This window comes from Bombus vosnesenskii, unplaced genomic scaffold, assembly GCF_011952255.1.
Source record: "Bombus vosnesenskii isolate JDL3184/JDL3185 unplaced genomic scaffold, Bvos_JDL3184-5_v1.1 scf7180000013273, whole genome shotgun sequence".
Lineage (NCBI taxonomy): Eukaryota > Metazoa > Arthropoda > Insecta > Hymenoptera > Apidae > Bombus > Bombus vosnesenskii.
In genome coordinates this window covers 4,198,787-4,216,551 of record NW_022882931.1, presented here as the reverse complement: position 1 = coordinate 4,216,551, position 17,765 = coordinate 4,198,787, and the positions used below count along the sequence as shown (strand labels likewise).

The 17,765-nt window shown below is 39.5% G+C and overlaps 1 protein-coding gene across 1 annotated transcript; it reads left to right on the top strand.

Annotated features, from left to right (window-relative positions):
- Window positions 1–298: 298 nt before the first annotated feature.
- LOC117231706 (protein slowmo) lies at window positions 299–13,632 on the top strand. Its single transcript, XM_033490378.1, has 5 exons — window positions 299–495; window positions 625–790; window positions 3,525–3,611; window positions 12,016–12,189; window positions 12,480–13,632. The coding sequence occupies exons 1-5, from the start codon at window positions 464–466 to the stop codon at window positions 12,714–12,716; spliced, it is 696 nt and encodes a 231-aa protein (XP_033346269.1). The 5' UTR covers window positions 299–463; the 3' UTR covers window positions 12,717–13,632.
- Window positions 13,633–17,765: the final 4,133 nt, after the last annotated feature.

Here is a 17,765-nt window from a genome sequence, read left to right as displayed (position 1 = left end):
TGTTCTTCTCAAATTATATTCTGCAATAATGCCACTCACCGTCTTCCTTTGATTGGTTAAATGCTTAGATGATCTATTTATACAAAATACAAATAAATATTAAAATTCCGAACTACTTCAATTGTTTAACTAAAATTACTAAAGGAAACTTTTTATGACTAAATTAAACGTGATTTGATTAGTTAATATTTTTGAATTAATAGAAAGCAGCGCGCTGTGATAGACCAATCAGATTGAACTGGAGACAAGCTCATTGGTTGCTAGAAGCAGGTATACCAACTCTTGGTGGATCAATATACAATATACAATAAAAGTGGAGACCTTTCGTACTGTCTTTTATATTACATCAGGTTTTGGAATTGGTAGATGAACCTTATAGTACTAGTGAGTAATGTTTTCGTGTGATTATTAACAATTTAAATTATAGTCTTAACCATACGTTATATTGAAAAATTCTATAAACATGAAGTTGTGGACATCACACCATACTTTTGAGTAAGTTTTCTTTGTAAATGTTTTCTCATTTCTAACTATCAAAAGTAGAATATAGAAATGCTTTATCATATGCTCTTGTCAGAAAAAAAATTATATGACAGAAAATTTCAATCTGCTTTATGATTGTAGTCATCCATGGGACACCGTTGTGAAAGCAGCATGCAGAAAGTATCCAAATCCTTTAAATCCATCGGTTTTGGGTACAGATGTCATCGACAGAGAAGTCAGGGACGGTGTTCTCTATTCTCATAGATTGGTCACCACTCAATGGCGTTTTCCTAAATGGCTATCACCAGTAAGTATTGTAAATTATAGTTATTGAAGTTATTCATTTCATGTAGTATTGAACATAACCTCTCTAATGAACTCATGTTTTGCAACCATATAGAATTTAATTTAATGGATGTAACTGAACAGAATTCAATAAATAATGTACAGATTTATAAATATGTATATATCTTTAACATATTGTCATTGAAGTTTAATCATATGATTATGTGTAATTAGAATGCTATAGTATGAACTCTGTAATACAATTTATATATTAGTAATAGAAGTACAGAGGTTATTTATAAGCTTTCTTCTTTCTTTAAGTATTAAATCCTTAGATTCATGAATATTTCAAGTTAGAGATAATCATATTATTACAACGTATTACAATGTGTTATATTATTAAATTATTTTAGTTTATATTATATTATACCATCGAAAAGATCTTTTACTTTTATTTGCTATCATTTTATTTTGAAATACTGAGTATTATTTCACATAAAAAGATAGAGGTTTTTGAATAGTTTAAAGTTTAAATTCTCATCTTGCAATGCATGACAGTGATTGATGTGTTAGAGAATGTTTGTTTGTTTCAATTATTCTGTATCAGGAAGTATAATTACTTTACTTGTGATGCATATCTAGCTAATCATTCTGCAAAATTTCATTTGCCTCAAGGATCTAAAATCTTCCATTATGTCAGTTTTGATTCTTACAGTTACCACGTTAGCGCTAGCGTCGATTAAGATTGTTCATGTTTCAGTTAATTTTCTGGCTGAGGAAAATTTAGAAACGGCTTAGCTTATCGATTTTCAGCAGCGAGCGTCGTCATAGATATGTTATATACAAATTATTCATGCATCGCTGATGTTTATCGAAATCGACCTTTTCATCTCTCTTCCTGTCTCAGCCGCGAAGAACTTATCGTGTTAACTTATTTTGGAAATTATAAATATCAAAGAGATTTATTTATAATTGCATTTACAATATAGTATGAATACATCGATACGAGTAATTACGCTCGTAATACGATAGAAGGATTGGCAAAATGCCTCTCAGTGCAAGTTAACAAGATACGTTTATACTTGCGTAATCAATGATTTTCCTTACTTAAATGTAGCATAGATTTACATTTGGCGCGTGCAAGGTCTTCGTTACGTTGTTCCTACTTTCTAAATAGATTATGCGTTTCTATAATCAGACATCGGTTAACCCTCAATTAGATAACATATATCTGCTATATAATTGGCTTAGTAACAGTGATCTTGACGTACCAGAAGCGTCCAAGTTAATGCCAGGCTAATCCTTTTTACAGAAATTATATAGCTTATGAACATATTGGCAAACCGTAATATTAAATTAATACATTATATCAATGTAGTAGACATAGAGCATGCAAAATGCTAGATAGACAATTATAGTCGTTTTTCCCCTATTTTATATTCACTTGTTCAGTAAGTACTTTCATACATTACAGTCTTACTCTAAACTAAGCCTAAAATATCATGTACATGTATCCAACAGTGGAGTTTATTACGAAGTTTGGATATCGTAAGAAATCAATCTACACGGGGTGTTATGCATTCCTTCTTTGCCGGATAACAGTTTATAGGCAAAACAGTTCCCTGCCGTTTGACCAAGCAATCTATACAAACAGCGGCAGTAGCTAGCAGGAAATTCGAAACTTTCGACAACGTCGAGCAAGAAGAAGATGCGGGGTGGACTCGGGTTCGAGACTAGAGGGAATTACAAAACAACGACACCGTATCAACTTTCATAATGAGCGCTCCCACCAATGTTACGCTCTTTGGCAATCATCCAGCTAGGCGCCTGCGTTTTGGAATATAGACTGGCCTCCCTTAGAACCTCTTCTCTCAGTCCTGTTTCTTCTTCAGCCAACGGGAGATCCCAGCTTCGAATCCTTTTCGGCTCGGCGAATTGCTTCCTTTCGCAGGATTTTCTATAAGCTTGGCCATTTCGCAAAGCCATCCTGTTGTGCTGGCGCTCTCGCTCGAATGCCTCGAATCACAGTTTTGTATATAACGAATGCATAGTAGGTGGAACGAAAAGATAGAAAAGAAGGAGAAAGGTATCGCCTTCACGTTTAGGCACTCTTGAAATTACTTGACGGAAGGGAAAGTGCAAAGCCTCGTTTTAACTTGAGTTAGCTACCTCCTCCCTGTTTTTCTTTTAGTTTTTCCCTTTCTCTTCCACCAGGAGAACGAATTCGTCGAGCCTGCTGCTGCATCGACGGAAATTTTTGACTAATTAACAGATGTACTCAAATAACAAGTTTCGTTGTATATTCGAACATTAACCGATGCGGGAATGACTTTATAGACGTTGTAATAATTGACTGGGTCGCGCAATTAAAGTATAATTAATCAGAGGAACATAATTAATTAGAAGCGAACAGTAAGTCATAAACACAGGTAGACTTATGAACTTCCTTTTAAATTAATTTAATATGCTTTGATATAAATGTAAATGTATAGTGACGTAGATGTTGTACTTTTATTGATAAAATTAAATTACCCTAATTTGTCGTATCTTTGTTATATATTATATAACATTGAAAGATTTAACAAATTCATATCTTGTTGTTATGCGAACATGCTGCACCTTCGACAGAAATTCCTCTCATTTTATAGATAATTGAATCAGTAAATGCTCCATGTATATTGATATTATTATCGCTTGCAGTTTGTACTCTTTGAATGAATCTTTGTGAAAAAGAATTTTGTTTGTTCTTGTTGTAGTTCTTCGGTCATCAAGGTCCATACTACGCCAGCGAATGGAGCGAAGTAAATCCAGAATCTAAAGAAATGGTAGTCCGAACGGTAAACGTAAGTTGATTAATAATTCTGTATTATTTATATAGATTACTTTAATGTAATGTCAATTGTCAAACAATTTTTCAATTAGTGAAATACTTTGAGAGATTCACGATTACATTAGGACGATACTTCACATTAACGCTCTGTTAACAAGTTGCCCCGATATGCAGAAATAGTTCCACGGCTCGTTCCCACTTAATTCATATTGTTAATCGAAATATCGTGTATAATGTTTAATCAGTCGAATGAGAACTCCTATGAAGCATGCTTTTACGGAGATTTCATTACATTTGCTCTTTATTACTCACATATTACTCGACAAAGTGCTCTGACCGCATTTGTAATTTATCTTCGTGAAACGAGATAAATGGAGGATGAATAAATCGATATCGAAGGTGCAAATGTTGCTTCGTATCGGATCGTTGAATCGTATTATATTCGTATCGATCTAATTGAAACGAATAATTCGACGATAAAGCCTGCGAAAGAACGGATGCTTCTTTAATATTAAACATGCACACGTTGGTATTCGAGCATTTTAATGTTTCACACCATCGATATAGTTACTCCTTTTTCGTACTTGCATTAGCAATTCATTTGAGCAGTGAAAATAAATTTGATGAACGAAGTGCAATGCATACACACGTGCTGCTCGTGTGCCCGTGTAATCGAACAATCAATATATTCTCAATTCCATTCGAGTCGAGATCAGCAAGAATAATTGGAAAATAGGTTGGTGGAATTTCATCTGTAGCATTACACTCCGTTTTTTTCGACGACCCATGCTCATCGTGTATACTTGTAATACACGGTATAATTGAAAAACATGTTGACATACGTGAGTAATTTTATATTTTGAAAAATAACTACAAACAAAAGTGTCACCATCGGTCTTCCTGTTCTTTTTCACGGAAATATTTACCGCGGTGAAAATTATGGACGCGTAGAGCTTGTAGCTCGAGTAGTAGATACATTTACTCGAGTTACAAGCACGAAAAGATCGGCACATCGTAGAGTCTGGGCGTATAGCATCGCATCGCATCTAGAAGGTTGGATATGATAGGTTATTGATGCGCGCATTACCGGGAGTTGCATAGCTTCGTGGTCTCTTCGGAGGGACGTGCCAGGAGGGTTTTAGGAAGACAGGGCGGAAAACGGCGAAGGAAAGGGAACCGAAGCATTGCTCTCTTGCTACGCGTCGAAGATCGTTCGCTCGCTTCCTCGCTCGATCCTCGGTCAAAAAAAAGGAAAAAAGGAGAAACTGGGCGGCTAGATGCATTACAGGTATGATGAACGATCCGCAGATGGCTCTGTACAAAAAGTGCAACCTTTCCATCTACAAGGAGTTGCCGTCGTGTCGATCGTTTTTACTTATCGAGTCTTGATACACGAACAAGCCTTAGTATCGGGTATTTAGACGTGCACAAATTTGTACACGGAGATGCTTTTACTGGCGCGCAAAAAAGCGTGTTTGTTTTCCATGCGTGAAGTATCGGGATAATTTTTGGAAAGAAGCGTATGTGGCAAAAAGCATTTTGAATTCGGTAATATCTGCGTTAGAAAATTTTACTAAAATATGAACTGAAACATGTGCAAATTCGCGGCTGACTTGTTACGTAAACATTAACAGCGAAACACTGAGCGCAGCTACTAGCTGTCCATTTATCAGCTGTTTTATATGTAACTCTACTGTTTGCCGTTATACATCAAGTATAAAGCGTAAACGGAGCTATCGTGAAACGAGATACAACACGGATCTCACAATACGTGCTCATTGCCTAAATAGCATGTTTGGATACATTATGCGTTGCCTGGTTCCTTTAATACGTTTAATTATTTAAAAACAGAACACATTTCGAAGCGTTATTGTATAGTGACCGGAGGTAATAAATTAAAAAAAATGGAGCTTATATTATGCAGTACCGCTGCAATGAATTCCCAGAAGTAATTCTAGAGATTCCGGATAAAATATGTCACTGTTAAACATCATACAAACGAATATAAAAGTGTAACAGGAAACCGTGCAAGAGTATACAAAAAACATGGACGTATCCTGGGAAGTAGAAAGACCCATTCGTGATCCGACACATTCGAGCGCATGCTGGTTAATTTTTGACTGTACTGTTACTAAAGGAAATGTACACGAACTTATGGATTAGTGCGACACATCAATGCACAGTGAAATAGCGCTGCCAGTAACGATACAAACGTGGAATTTCCTCGTCACGCGGGTCGTTCGTCTTGTACACTGTACGCAGGACACAGGCATCCACGTTCACAACCCTTGACGTCCTCTTTCCCGCTGTCGTCTTTCTAATTAAGGCGAGACAGCAGTAGGAAGCGTCGTGTGATATTTCCTCGCTGATCGTCCCACGCTTGCGTAATCTACGGGGACGCGTTTCCGCGTTTTCTGCACGCTGAAGGCTAGAGATGAACTTTAACTAAAATTGAACAATTCCCGGCGGGATGTCAACGCTTTCTCTATGCTCGGCCTGTTTGGCGAGTATAAGTGCAAGCACGCTGTTGATACGCTCGCATCCTCGCACGCGTACTAAGCCACGTTCTCTCTAATATTGAAGGGCGTACGCACCACGCGGACAAACGAACATTGTAGAGAAGCGTACCAGAGGCAATGTATTCCACATAAGCTCGAGCAGAGTCCGGGCCAGGTTATAACCTATCCCCGTCGAATCCCAAGGGGGAGATATCTTTTAGCAATTTACCCCCTCTCAGCAGGCCGTGCTGCATACGTTACACGAGATGCATACGTATCGTGCCGCCGTTTGGAACGTAATGCGGCATCGTATCGTTGAACCTAAATGCATCTGGCGCATATGCATCGAGTTCAAGCTGAACATAATGGGCTTGAGTCTCTCTAGTGTTGCTGGTATGTACTGGTCAGACTACTGGTCGGTCGTTGCATATTTTGGAGTTGATCATGGATTCAGGGATATATGCAGAGAGATGGATCTCCTGAAGAGATACTGGATGTCGGATCGTTGTTCCGATACTCTGGTGGGGATTGTTGTTCCGATACTTTGGTGGGGATTGTTGTTCCGATACTCTGGTGGGGATCGTGAAGTAGCGGAACTGTAAATATTGTGACGTTGTAGAGTCGCCTACCGTTAATCTAAAACAATGCCTGCGTTAGCGTCTGGGGAATCACGTTGCAATGAATACAACCGATCGGCAGAAAAAACGATGAAACATTCTCCCGGTGGTGCAGGTGGATGGATGATATTATCGGATTATCAAACGGACACACTGCATTCGTGCAACATATGACGCTTGATCGCGTTAAGTTAATCGTGTTATTATTTAAAACGTGTTGCATGGTGCGCCTGACTTTCAACCTCGATGACGTCTGCGTAAATGTTTTGCAGCTGTTGTGTGCATTGATGTATCCAACGGGGATGCTGGTAGTAATATTTTTTATTGGACTCGTGTCGCACAGCAAATCTTAATCAAAGCGTAATATAAATATACAATAATAGTAATAAATATATAATAATTATAATACAGTAAAAAAACGGTAATAATAAAATGTGTATATACATACTTCGTTCGTGCGTTAGCTTCATTATAAACCTGCACTAATAATTTTTTTAAAGAGAGTTTTTCCAATTATCTGATTAACTTTTTAGAAAGTTTAGGTATGACAAACTCTATCGATTCATATATATCGTATTTTCTATGTGGCACGATTTCCTTGAATCGCTAGTCAAAAGAGATATACGGGAAATTGAACCGGCAGAAGTCGATCAAAACATAATGATACCTCTGGAAGGAAAAAATGTTTGAGTGGATTCGCGAAAGCCTTACAAACGACCCGATAGATTCTACATATTCGAAATCGTAGAAAAGTAAACGGCAATAGATCAATCGAATTTCCGTTCCCGCGCGTCTACCGCAATACGTTGCCAGACACAAATCGGAACAATAAATCGGAACAATATTTTATCAGCGACGACTCGTGTATTCTCTCTAACGATCCTTCCTTCGTCCTGCCACGAATTTCCGTGCGTGTGACTGCGAAAACCCAAGACACGGTAGAGATAGAAGTATATAGCTAGGTACTAGGGACTGAAGGGGATGGCATTGGACGAGAATTAATAACGGACGCGTATATCGGTGATGTATCCTAGTCGTGTTCGGGGACTCCCCGTGGACTCTGCTGATGGAGATCTCGAGGGGGTTGCATTTGGGTGGTGGTGCACGATGCTGACTGAATGTGCCACCGACTGAATTATTATACTCGCGGCTCTCTAAATCATAAAAACAACAAATTGTACGTGGCTGAATGCGCGCCGTGAAGGGTACGTGTTCCTAGAACGCGTACCAGTCCGCCGCCATGGCATTTACGTATTTTTATACGGACATAGCAGCAGGCAGCGGCAGCATTTTTTGAATCGATTGAAATATGGAGTCACGGAGACGGTGGGCCAGTTTAATGAAAAATGGTAACTTCAGACTAGCGGGATTCGCGCGTTGTACGATGCTAGTGTACATGCTTCGGGTTGAAACCCCGTTGATCCCTCTGAACCCTTGTCGACTGTGTGTTGTCACGCGACGCTCCCATCGAAATGTTTCCCGCCGAGTTGATCCACTAGACTCGTTGGGAAAGTTTCACAGAATGGATATTAATGATCTCGCGACAGCAGATGCGCTAACGTTGAGGGTGAAAATGTTTGGTTGCGTATCGCGTACGCATTTTCACGGGTAGTTTGTCACGCGTAAAAATCTCACTGAGAGATACATACGTGTCTGCGCCCATGCCTTTTCGAATATTTCACGAGTATGAATCAAAATGGTCACAGAGAGTATCGATTCGGATTAGGAATGCGGCTCTGTTTGTTCAGAAATGTACATACACGTGGAAACAAGTAATTGAATCGAATGTGCAAGGAAACCACGCGTATCCATTCGACTGCAGAAGCAGATGACTGGAAGCTCCCGTTTACACGATCTAATACGGATTTGTCAGCACACGATTCCGAATCTCCCCAAAATCCGCTGAAATCTGCGATTATCGTGCGCAAGAGAAAGCCCGAGGCCCAAACTCTATTGGAGGTCGATTCAGTTTCCGACGTTGTGTCCTGCTAGATTTGAGCTTCCGGCCATGGCACCCTCTCGAGGCATCGAATGGTACGGTCGAATTGGGAGCATACCATGGCTCGAATAATGCTGCTTGCAGCTAGATCCGTAAAGTCCTCTCAATTATGCGGCGATGCTAATTACTCGCGAGTGCGCATTGAAGAACGTCCTTTAGCCCGCACAACGACCCTTCACAGAGCTTGGTCTACCGTTTCGTTCTCTCCTCGTTATATCGACGAAGGATGAAACGGAATCACGGGAATTCTTGATTGGACGCGTTTGTACGATAGTTTACACTCTTCTTCTATAACCGCGATTAGATCTTTTCACAAAACGTCCACACATTTTCCTTATTAAGAAAGTTTAATTCTGCTACTTTGTACGGACTGGTAATCTCAGTGTAAATCAGAAATGGAATAGAAGATTGATAAGTTTGGAACTTTTTCAATTCATCTAACATCCTGTATGAGTTTACTTCTTTCGCGAAATCTTTACTTTTCCTGGAGAGGCGTTACCCTGTTTCTTTCGATTCTAGGTTAAAAGGATTCAAGCACCTCAAGAGACTTAAAAAAGTTATTTAATAAGAAGATAGGAGGCTCGGTGTGATTAGGATTACGTTAAATTTTGCGGCTTCGCGTGCCTCGGATGTGTATTCCTTTCTTTTACCGCGGTCTTGATTTTAGTTAACGACTTTCACCCTAACTGCGCTACTAAACGTGACCATACCGCAACGCTGCGGTAAATGAAAAGCAAACGCCGTGCTTGCTGCGGAGACCGAGGGATTGGCAAACATCGGTTTCGACGCGCGGCTGATGAAAAAAATTTCAATTAACCGATGCACTAGATCGGACGCGGGGTAGGGGAGACAGGATCGACGATGTACGCTTTTCGTACTCTCTACAGCCTAGCCGAAAAAAAGTGAAAATTAATTACTTCGTCGTTGACGCCAGGACCGGAAGAGGGATCGATCGTCCGCTTGATAGGATTAAATTGCGCGCCAGGCGTTTACCTTTTCCACGTGTTCTTTTTTTCTTTATTTTTATTTCTATTTTTTTCGCGACGATACTAACGCATCACTCTTCTGATGCTTTTCGTTGGGCCACTGATGATACACAACGAAAGATGATTACGTTGTGGCAGAAGAGAGGGGTGAATATCTCTCTGGCAAAGTTCTTCTTCCGATGTCTCCCCGTGGAAAAGGGATTTGTTGTGACGTTGAAGAAAGAGTCGATGTTTCGAAGCTACTCCCGAGAGTAGGTTGAGCTCAAAATGGATTTTCATTTTTCCCAGAAATTTATATTTCAAATGGAACTTATTAAGGGTACGATTACGACGAAGCTACTACACGATTTCGATGAAGATTATAAATTTATTATGCGCGTTAGGTTATGCAAGTACGTTGAGATCTTGGATCTCGAATGAGGAAATAGGAGAAACAAAAGATTTTTTATTTGACGTCTAATCACGATGATTTCAGTTCGCGTAAAGGTAGGAAGCATGCTCTCGTTACCGCGCTCAAAAACACGCCTTTATCACGTTCAGAGTCGCTTGTTACGGAAGCTACAATGAAACCATCCGTCCTTCCAATTATAGTCTCCTCGTCTTCTTTTTCTTCGTCTTTCTTTATTTCCCATACACCGAGCAGAATCTCCGAACCAATGTTCTTGAAACGTTTAAATAATAAGAGAGACGCGAAGTGCTAATTATCTCCACTGAAAAGAATTCTATTTACACCGTTCTCGTAGTTTCCGCGAGAAAATTACTCTCAACCTGCATAAAAATCGCAGCTCCGCGTGTAAGACTTGGAAAAATTCCCTCGAGTGAACCGAGCTTCTACCAAGTAACTTTTATCAGGATTAAAGGGAAAAATCGTTCTCGATATTTACTTCTTTTATTATACAATCGTCCGTATTTTCGAGTAAATAACGAGCAGGATAAAAAGAGAGCAAAACGAGAGAGATAGAAGTAGATGTGTATAACACTCGTGTAACGTCAATAGAGGTTCTATCGATGGCGAGAACAAAGAACTGTATTCGACAGCGTTGAACGCGTCTCAATAACGATTCCCCGATGGCTGACGAATTAAACCATTCGCATTTTCCCTAAACCCCGATCCGCGTAATTGATGAAACGCTAGTTGAAGCGGGGCGTTAATTTTTTGACCTCTTGCAATTGTACAGGGGCGATGGCAGCGCAAGATTGGGGGCTGGAGAGACTACGAAGCGTACGGTGACTGGATAGTTGGGCGCGATGTAACACAGTCGACTTCACTGATTGCCAATATGGCGGAGGGTATAGAGAACCGCGTCTCTCTATCTCGATCAGTGTGGATCCACAATGTGCCGCGGGCGTTAATTCCCCCGTGAAACGTATTGCACCCCCGCGATTCAATTGTTCCAGCTCCGCGGCCACAGTGCTTCAAGCTGCACTGCTGCGAACGAGTCGTATGGAGCTCATAATGATGTAATTTTCGAAGTGGTGGGCGTATCATTGTCGTTACCGTTCAGACGTGTTCATTGTCGGCACGTACTCGTGAACTCGAGGAACGTAGAACACGCGAATATCTCATTGGGCTCGTCTTTGATTACGATTCTTTGCCAGACGTACTCTTGTTTTGACTCTCGTATTCGAACATTATGATTACTTAGTATGGAACTTTTTGCAGGCTCTTTTCATACGTAATAACATAATAGAGCATAAGTAATAACAATTTTTCCAATGTAAAAGCAGACCATTAGACGTTTGTACTTTGGTTCTTTATCTGTTTCGTAGAAACCCCGTGATGTAGTTACATCGCCCATATATGCTGTTAAACGATACACACGGGTACCGTGAAATCGTGACCATTTATTTTACATCTGTACTATCATTTGTACATATGTACGTGCCATTACGTTTGCAACGTGAAAGGAAAGAATGGAGAACCCGATGTCTTTTGAATAATTCTAAAACGCGCACGAATGTTTTATTTAACGATCAGTGAACGGGATAACGAATCTTTAAAAGACTTCGAAATGCAACGTCGGTTAAATGGTCAACGGAACATCGATTTTGTTCAGTCACAAGGGCCATCACGAACCCGTTGCCAGCCTTTATTTCGTGGCATCGATTATTCATGGCACCGCGTCACTTTCGTGGAAACCTTTTATCTCGATAATGTTGGCTAACCATCTATCTGAAGGTTGCTAACCCCGCGAGTTGTACAACACGCGATGGATACAAGCACACGTAACTGAAATAAGAGACTTTCAGCATCTAATGACAAGAATTGCGAGAAATTGTTCTATGTGCAGTTTACATTATTTTCTTTTGCTTGCAGATAAGCTTGGGGAAGCACGTTTCGGTCGGTGAAGTAGTCACGTATTCACCACATCCAGAGAATCCGGAGACAACGCTTTTAACACAACAGGCAGTAATTTCTATCCAAGGGGTGCCGCTCATAGACCATCTAGAAAGGTTACTGACACTAACGATCGAACAAAACGCGAATAAGGTTAATACTTCTATCTTTTAGTAGCTTTGAATTTAATTGTTTAACAAAGTTTCACGCAGTATATAAATTTAGTTTTGTTTGAACGACAGTACAAGTTCGAGCTCTTTATAGAATCTTTACGCACTTTAAATTTAGAACGAATCAATGATTTATTCGATAGATATTTATAGGTCTCTTCATGTGCAAAGATTTCGTAAGAGTTTGCTAATTATGCTGAAATCGCGATACACAGGTGCAAATTGCTTGATTTTCGCACGGTAACGATGTGTCTTCGCCTGATTCCGTTTCAGGGACGACAAGCAGTGGAATGGGTCATCGAGAAACTCCAATCAGAAGTGAAAGATATCGCGTCCACTGCCGCGAAATCGACAGACGACTTACTCAATCAAACGCGTCGGCAATTCGATGACATCACGAATATTACGAAACAGGGCATGGAAGATATTCAAAACGTAGCGAAGAAGTCGTTCGATGAGTTTCAGAATTTGACAGTACCACCTCCGTCACAGTCGATACCAAAGTTATAGCTAATATATCACGCTAGCTTCAATCTCTTTAACTAACGCTATGTAGATCTTCGATGGAACGATTGTAAATGAAATAAAACGATTCGATGAGAAACAATTCCCTTCACTATAGTTTCGGTGCTATTTCCAAAAGTATACACGGGAGGGACGGAATTAACAATTTTTATATTGTTGTCCAATAACTGTACAGCCAATAAGATTGATGAGTTAATCTATTGAACTGTTATCAGTTAGAAGACTATTTTATCAAACGTATAAATATCCAATTATATAAATGGATTTTTCATATGGATATAATATATTTTTTAGAGCTCAGAGAAAGACTTAATAATTTTCGAATGAAGGAATAGAGGTGTTGCAAACAAGGTTATCGGTGAAAGTACAAAATAACGTTAGTTTACTAATTTATATAGAAATAAAAAAGAAACATTTTTTACCGTCAATCGTTCCGCAGAAGTCGCTTTAGTAAAAGAGATGTGGCTGCGGTAGTTAATGAAAAAGAGATAACTGATAATATCACGATTCAATATTAAAAGGATTCGTTTTTGCAGAAATTCTGTTGAAAGCAACTTGCTAACGAGAAAGTCATTGAAAATATAACAGTAACGTATTTTATAGACAGCAGGTATGTTTTATGTACGTGTTGTCTATGAGACTGATTGAACATTTCACCAAACGCTTATTTCTTTAGCTTTATATTTGTTTGAGTATTAAACCCACAGAATTCTTTAAAACGATGTCAAACGTTGTCTGAGGCAGTTGTGCCTTCAAACGTGTCTTCAACCTTATACGTGTTCAAACTTAGTCTTGTCGTATTAAATCGTAGTGTCAGTGACATATCTTTCCTATAGTTGCTAAAAAAGAGCATATCAATGTAATTAATCATTTGCATAAATGTGAGGCTTGTGCAGTTGCAGTAGTAGTTAATTTAGTAAATAAAGCGCAACATAAATCATAAGAGGACGCAACAAACTAGATACATCGCGTAACATTTAGTGCACAGATAATTCATGTCAATTGATCAGGATCTAAAGCAGAGCTTAAGTTCGTCTACTCTGATAGTTGAATTGGAGACCATAAAAGCCGAAATATATATATATTTATTTTCAAAGCAACAGGTATATTATATTGTTTCCTATCGTTGTTACAATTTATTATTACAATAATGAATAAATTCAATTATAATAATGATGAACAAATTCAACAGTAAATGACTATAAGAACACGTAAGCTGTCTCTGTTTTAGCCAGTTTGTAGCGGTCACTCGCGATACGGAAAGAAATAAGAAAACCCAGGTCCATCTTTGGAAAACGTTGTCCCAGGTGGTTCGTCGATACTCGTATCATTTGAAATCGTACACCACGAAATACCTGATATCTCTACTCGACGTCCCTGTCCTCCTCCGATTTCCCTGAGGGAATATTCGCGCGAGTCAGCGAGTGCTACCACGCGTCGAGAACGAAACACACTCGTATAATACGGGCCAAGTATCGATTCAACGATGGAGGACTGGTCTCGACATTCCGCCCGAGCAATTTCCAGCGAAGCGGAATTTCGACCGGGTCATTATTGTTCTCGGTGGTCTAGAGACAATTTCCATCGGTTTACTCAAATCTGGCTGGCCAACTCTCTAGGTAAGTAGAAAGAGGGACAATGGAGAGCGAATAGGTGGGATAGAGAGAAAGAGAATGAGGGAAGGGAAAGAGGGTGGATAGTGGCACGTGAGGTCTGCAATCGTGGCATCGTGCATGGGGCAGGAAACAGACGAAATTTGACATCAGGCTTGACCAGTGGTATGTAAGAGATAATTGATGACGTTACGGTTCATCGCTCGCTACTCGGTTACCGGACATAGACAAATATTGACAGCTTCCGATCACAGAGCCGCTAGTATCCTTTGTAGGTAGCTCACGCACACGATCCTCCGATGTCTGTTCGGTTTTCCTGTCGAATCACTTCGCTTAGTCTCTGGTACGTTAGTAAATCAATGTCCCCTGGACGTGCATGTCGAGCAAGTTTCGTAAATTAAAGTGGCCTCGTTTGTTCCTATAAAGCTTGCCTGTGGCTATTGGTTGCACGTGACGTCGCGCACCCCGCTTTGAGGACAAAGTGGCAGTTTTCCCTTTACCTTACTTTTATTATAGTCGGTCGTGCCTGTCTTCGTGCCACTCCGGCCGGAACACAAAATTGCAGCCGGAAACTTAAGCCCGGGAATTTGAAGGGTTCTCCGGCCAGTGAATCGGAGAGGAAGTACAGGTGACCGAACCTTCAGCCCGGGCATAGCTTCGAGCGCATCAATGACTGTACCGCGTTGCATTGTTCATCTTTAATTGTCTGTACGGTTCTCACTTCGGTATTTTGCAAGCGAGTGCACCTTCAAAGGAAGCACCGTGGCAAATCAGTTCATAACAAGTTTTGCAAAATTCGATTAGGTACCTTCCTTATTCTGGATCGTTTGCGGCGAGACAAAGGGTCGCTTGTTATCTAACTGTTATTGTTCTTGTACTCTATATAAGTGCTTAGTATTTCTATCAAATTCATTCTAAAACTTGCATAGTTAAATTCTGACTAACGAATAATATCACTTATTCGTTCAGTATTTTTTTCATTTTATTACAACAGTATTATCAAATAAATCTTGGAGGCTGATATTCAACCGCTTGAAAATATTCGAGTTAGCTTGTTTAAAAGCTACTCTCGAGCTTTGAAAGGAATATTGTCAAGGCTGTCCTTGGCTGCTCCATTTTCCATTCCTTTAGGTTCAGCGCCGAAAGAAAAGGAGAGCTTCAAAGGCTCGAGTGGCTGTCGAAAAGGCTCATGGTTTACACATCGTGACGTTACTTTCTCGTCAAGGCTCGTAAAAGCTCTCGGGACGATCGACTGTAAAAGTCGGCGACACGGTCAAGAAGATCCTTCTTGATTTTCCGGTTCTCAATTCACGAGCTCGTGAAAAACCACACTCCACACATTCCCGGTCACTGCCTCGTTTATCCATTCCTTTCTATTCTCAACTTTTTCATTGTTCTCTTGACTTTAAGAGACGACAGCAAATTATTCGTTGGTAGTTGAGAATTTTGTTCGGAATAATAAATTCAATTCTTGATTCTCTTTTTCGATGTATTAATTCGAGAACTCGTTTGGAAGTTTGCACGGTTCCATCGAAATTTTCTACAATTTCGAGAATAACCTTTTCAGCGAAATTGATCGTTCGAATAATTTGAATGAACAATTGAATTAATTTTAATTAAAATCAGTTCGCTCGATTTATTTTTAGTACCTTCTCTATTATTCTATTAATGATCGTTCAATTAGCTTAAAACGAAGTTTAATACATTTGAAAGTAGCAAGAAAAAATAATGTATCATATAGGAATTTGATCATCAACATCAAAAGTATTATAGAAAAAGATGAAAGCAAATATAAAATAAAAAGATGAAAGAATGGTTCTTAAATGAAATGGGGACAAGGTATAACAGGTTATATGTTCTTTTTTCCGCATGGCTCCTTTCGCAAAACTTGATCACATGAAATTAGCTCGTGTCAACGTCGTATCACAGAAATTGTACGGCGAGAAACAGTGAAGATTCGTGTGTGTAGGTGGTATAACGCAGCTACGTAGGTAATAACGGGAGATGTTGAGCTGTTCTGGGCGACGTGGCGCATACGCTCTGCCTATTAGCATACAATTATCTTTATGCTTCTTTTATGATTCATATTTAGTACCAGTCTCGTCCGCTTTTCGCTTCGTCGACCAGCGCAGCTTCAAGTTTGCAACTTTTACGATCGTGCTTGTTTCTAAACTTAACGTCCTCCGGTTTTCACCCCTTATCATCGTTTCTCGGTGCAACGCTGGTATTCTTGCTAAACGTGCTTTTGCAAATATTCGCAACATCGGCAGCGAAAGGGGGGGGGGGGAAGCTCGAAAATTTGTTGTCGTACGTGCTGAAAATCAGCAACAACTATTGATTTCGTTCACGCTCGTTTTTGTTCCTCGTTACGAACCAAACTCATCCAATGGCAAGGAAGTTCATTGAATAGTTTTTATGGTTTTACATTGTCCCAAATATCGATAAAGCGACGCATAAAATATTTAAAATTGGAGAGATTTTCTTCTGTATTTTTTGGTAGAGACAAAATAATTGAACCGTGAAAAAGATTAAAAGAATAAAATTGGATAACAAAGAGGTAGCTACGCATCCCCAGAGTACCATACCATTTCGTACGGTGTATAGGTTTGATCGTGGTTCCAATGACCCGGCATTGCTACCGGCTACAGTTGAACATTAATTTAATTAATTCAGATCCATTTGCAGTCGCACGCGAGCTAGCCATTTCGGCATTTATTTTGCGCCATTTGTACTTTATTTTTTACAAAATCCGAACCTACTATGATTGTCTAGAATATGTGTATAATGCGAAATTTGTTTACCCAATCTAGATTCTAGCCTCGTTCGTATTTTCATCGTTTTCTCTACTCTTCTTTTTCTTGTCTCACCTTTGTGGCATTATACCATTTCAGGGTTCAAAGGAAGATAATGCGATAACAATTTTTTAATGATGAAATGATAGTAGACACTTTTTTAACGACACGTGTAATTTCCTAATTATTTTATAATTGAATCTTTAATTAGTTTGTAAAATTCCATTAAAATTTGGTAAGCTGCCCGAGAAAAAAGTTTCAGTCTGTTATATAACTTGTGACGCTCTATAAATTAGTAAGGAGGGTCGTTCTAGATCGTTGAGATCGATTCAGATTTTAGTAGTTTTAGACCACATCCGGCCGAATGGCTAATAACGGACGTGCTCTGACTACTAATCGGCTTTGCGGAGATTTCCTGATGTACGAAGGGGTGTATGGGCTAAACGCTACGGGGAGGAGGGTCAAAGGGCAAGATTAGCTGCTTACGATAGACTTCTACGGGGTTTGTGCATAATGCGTAGCTCCTCGATAATTTGTCCACTAATAATAATATTCATCTTATCAAAATACATTCCATTTTCATGTAATTTATACCTAACACGAATAAAATGGGAAATTCTTTGCTAAAT

Bases quoted from the DNA above. Each gene is read 5' to 3' on its own strand.
- LOC117231706 (XM_033490378.1), top strand. From the start codon at position 464: ATGAAGTTGTGGACATCACACCATACTTTTGA. The intron at 791-3,524 runs GTAAGTATTGTA...TTCTTGTTGTAG, and splicing joins TTCCTAAATGGCTATCACCA to TTCTTCGGTCATCAAGGTCC. The intron at 3,612-12,015 runs GTAAGTTGATTA...TTTTGCTTGCAG, and splicing joins TGGTAGTCCGAACGGTAAAC to ATAAGCTTGGGGAAGCACGT.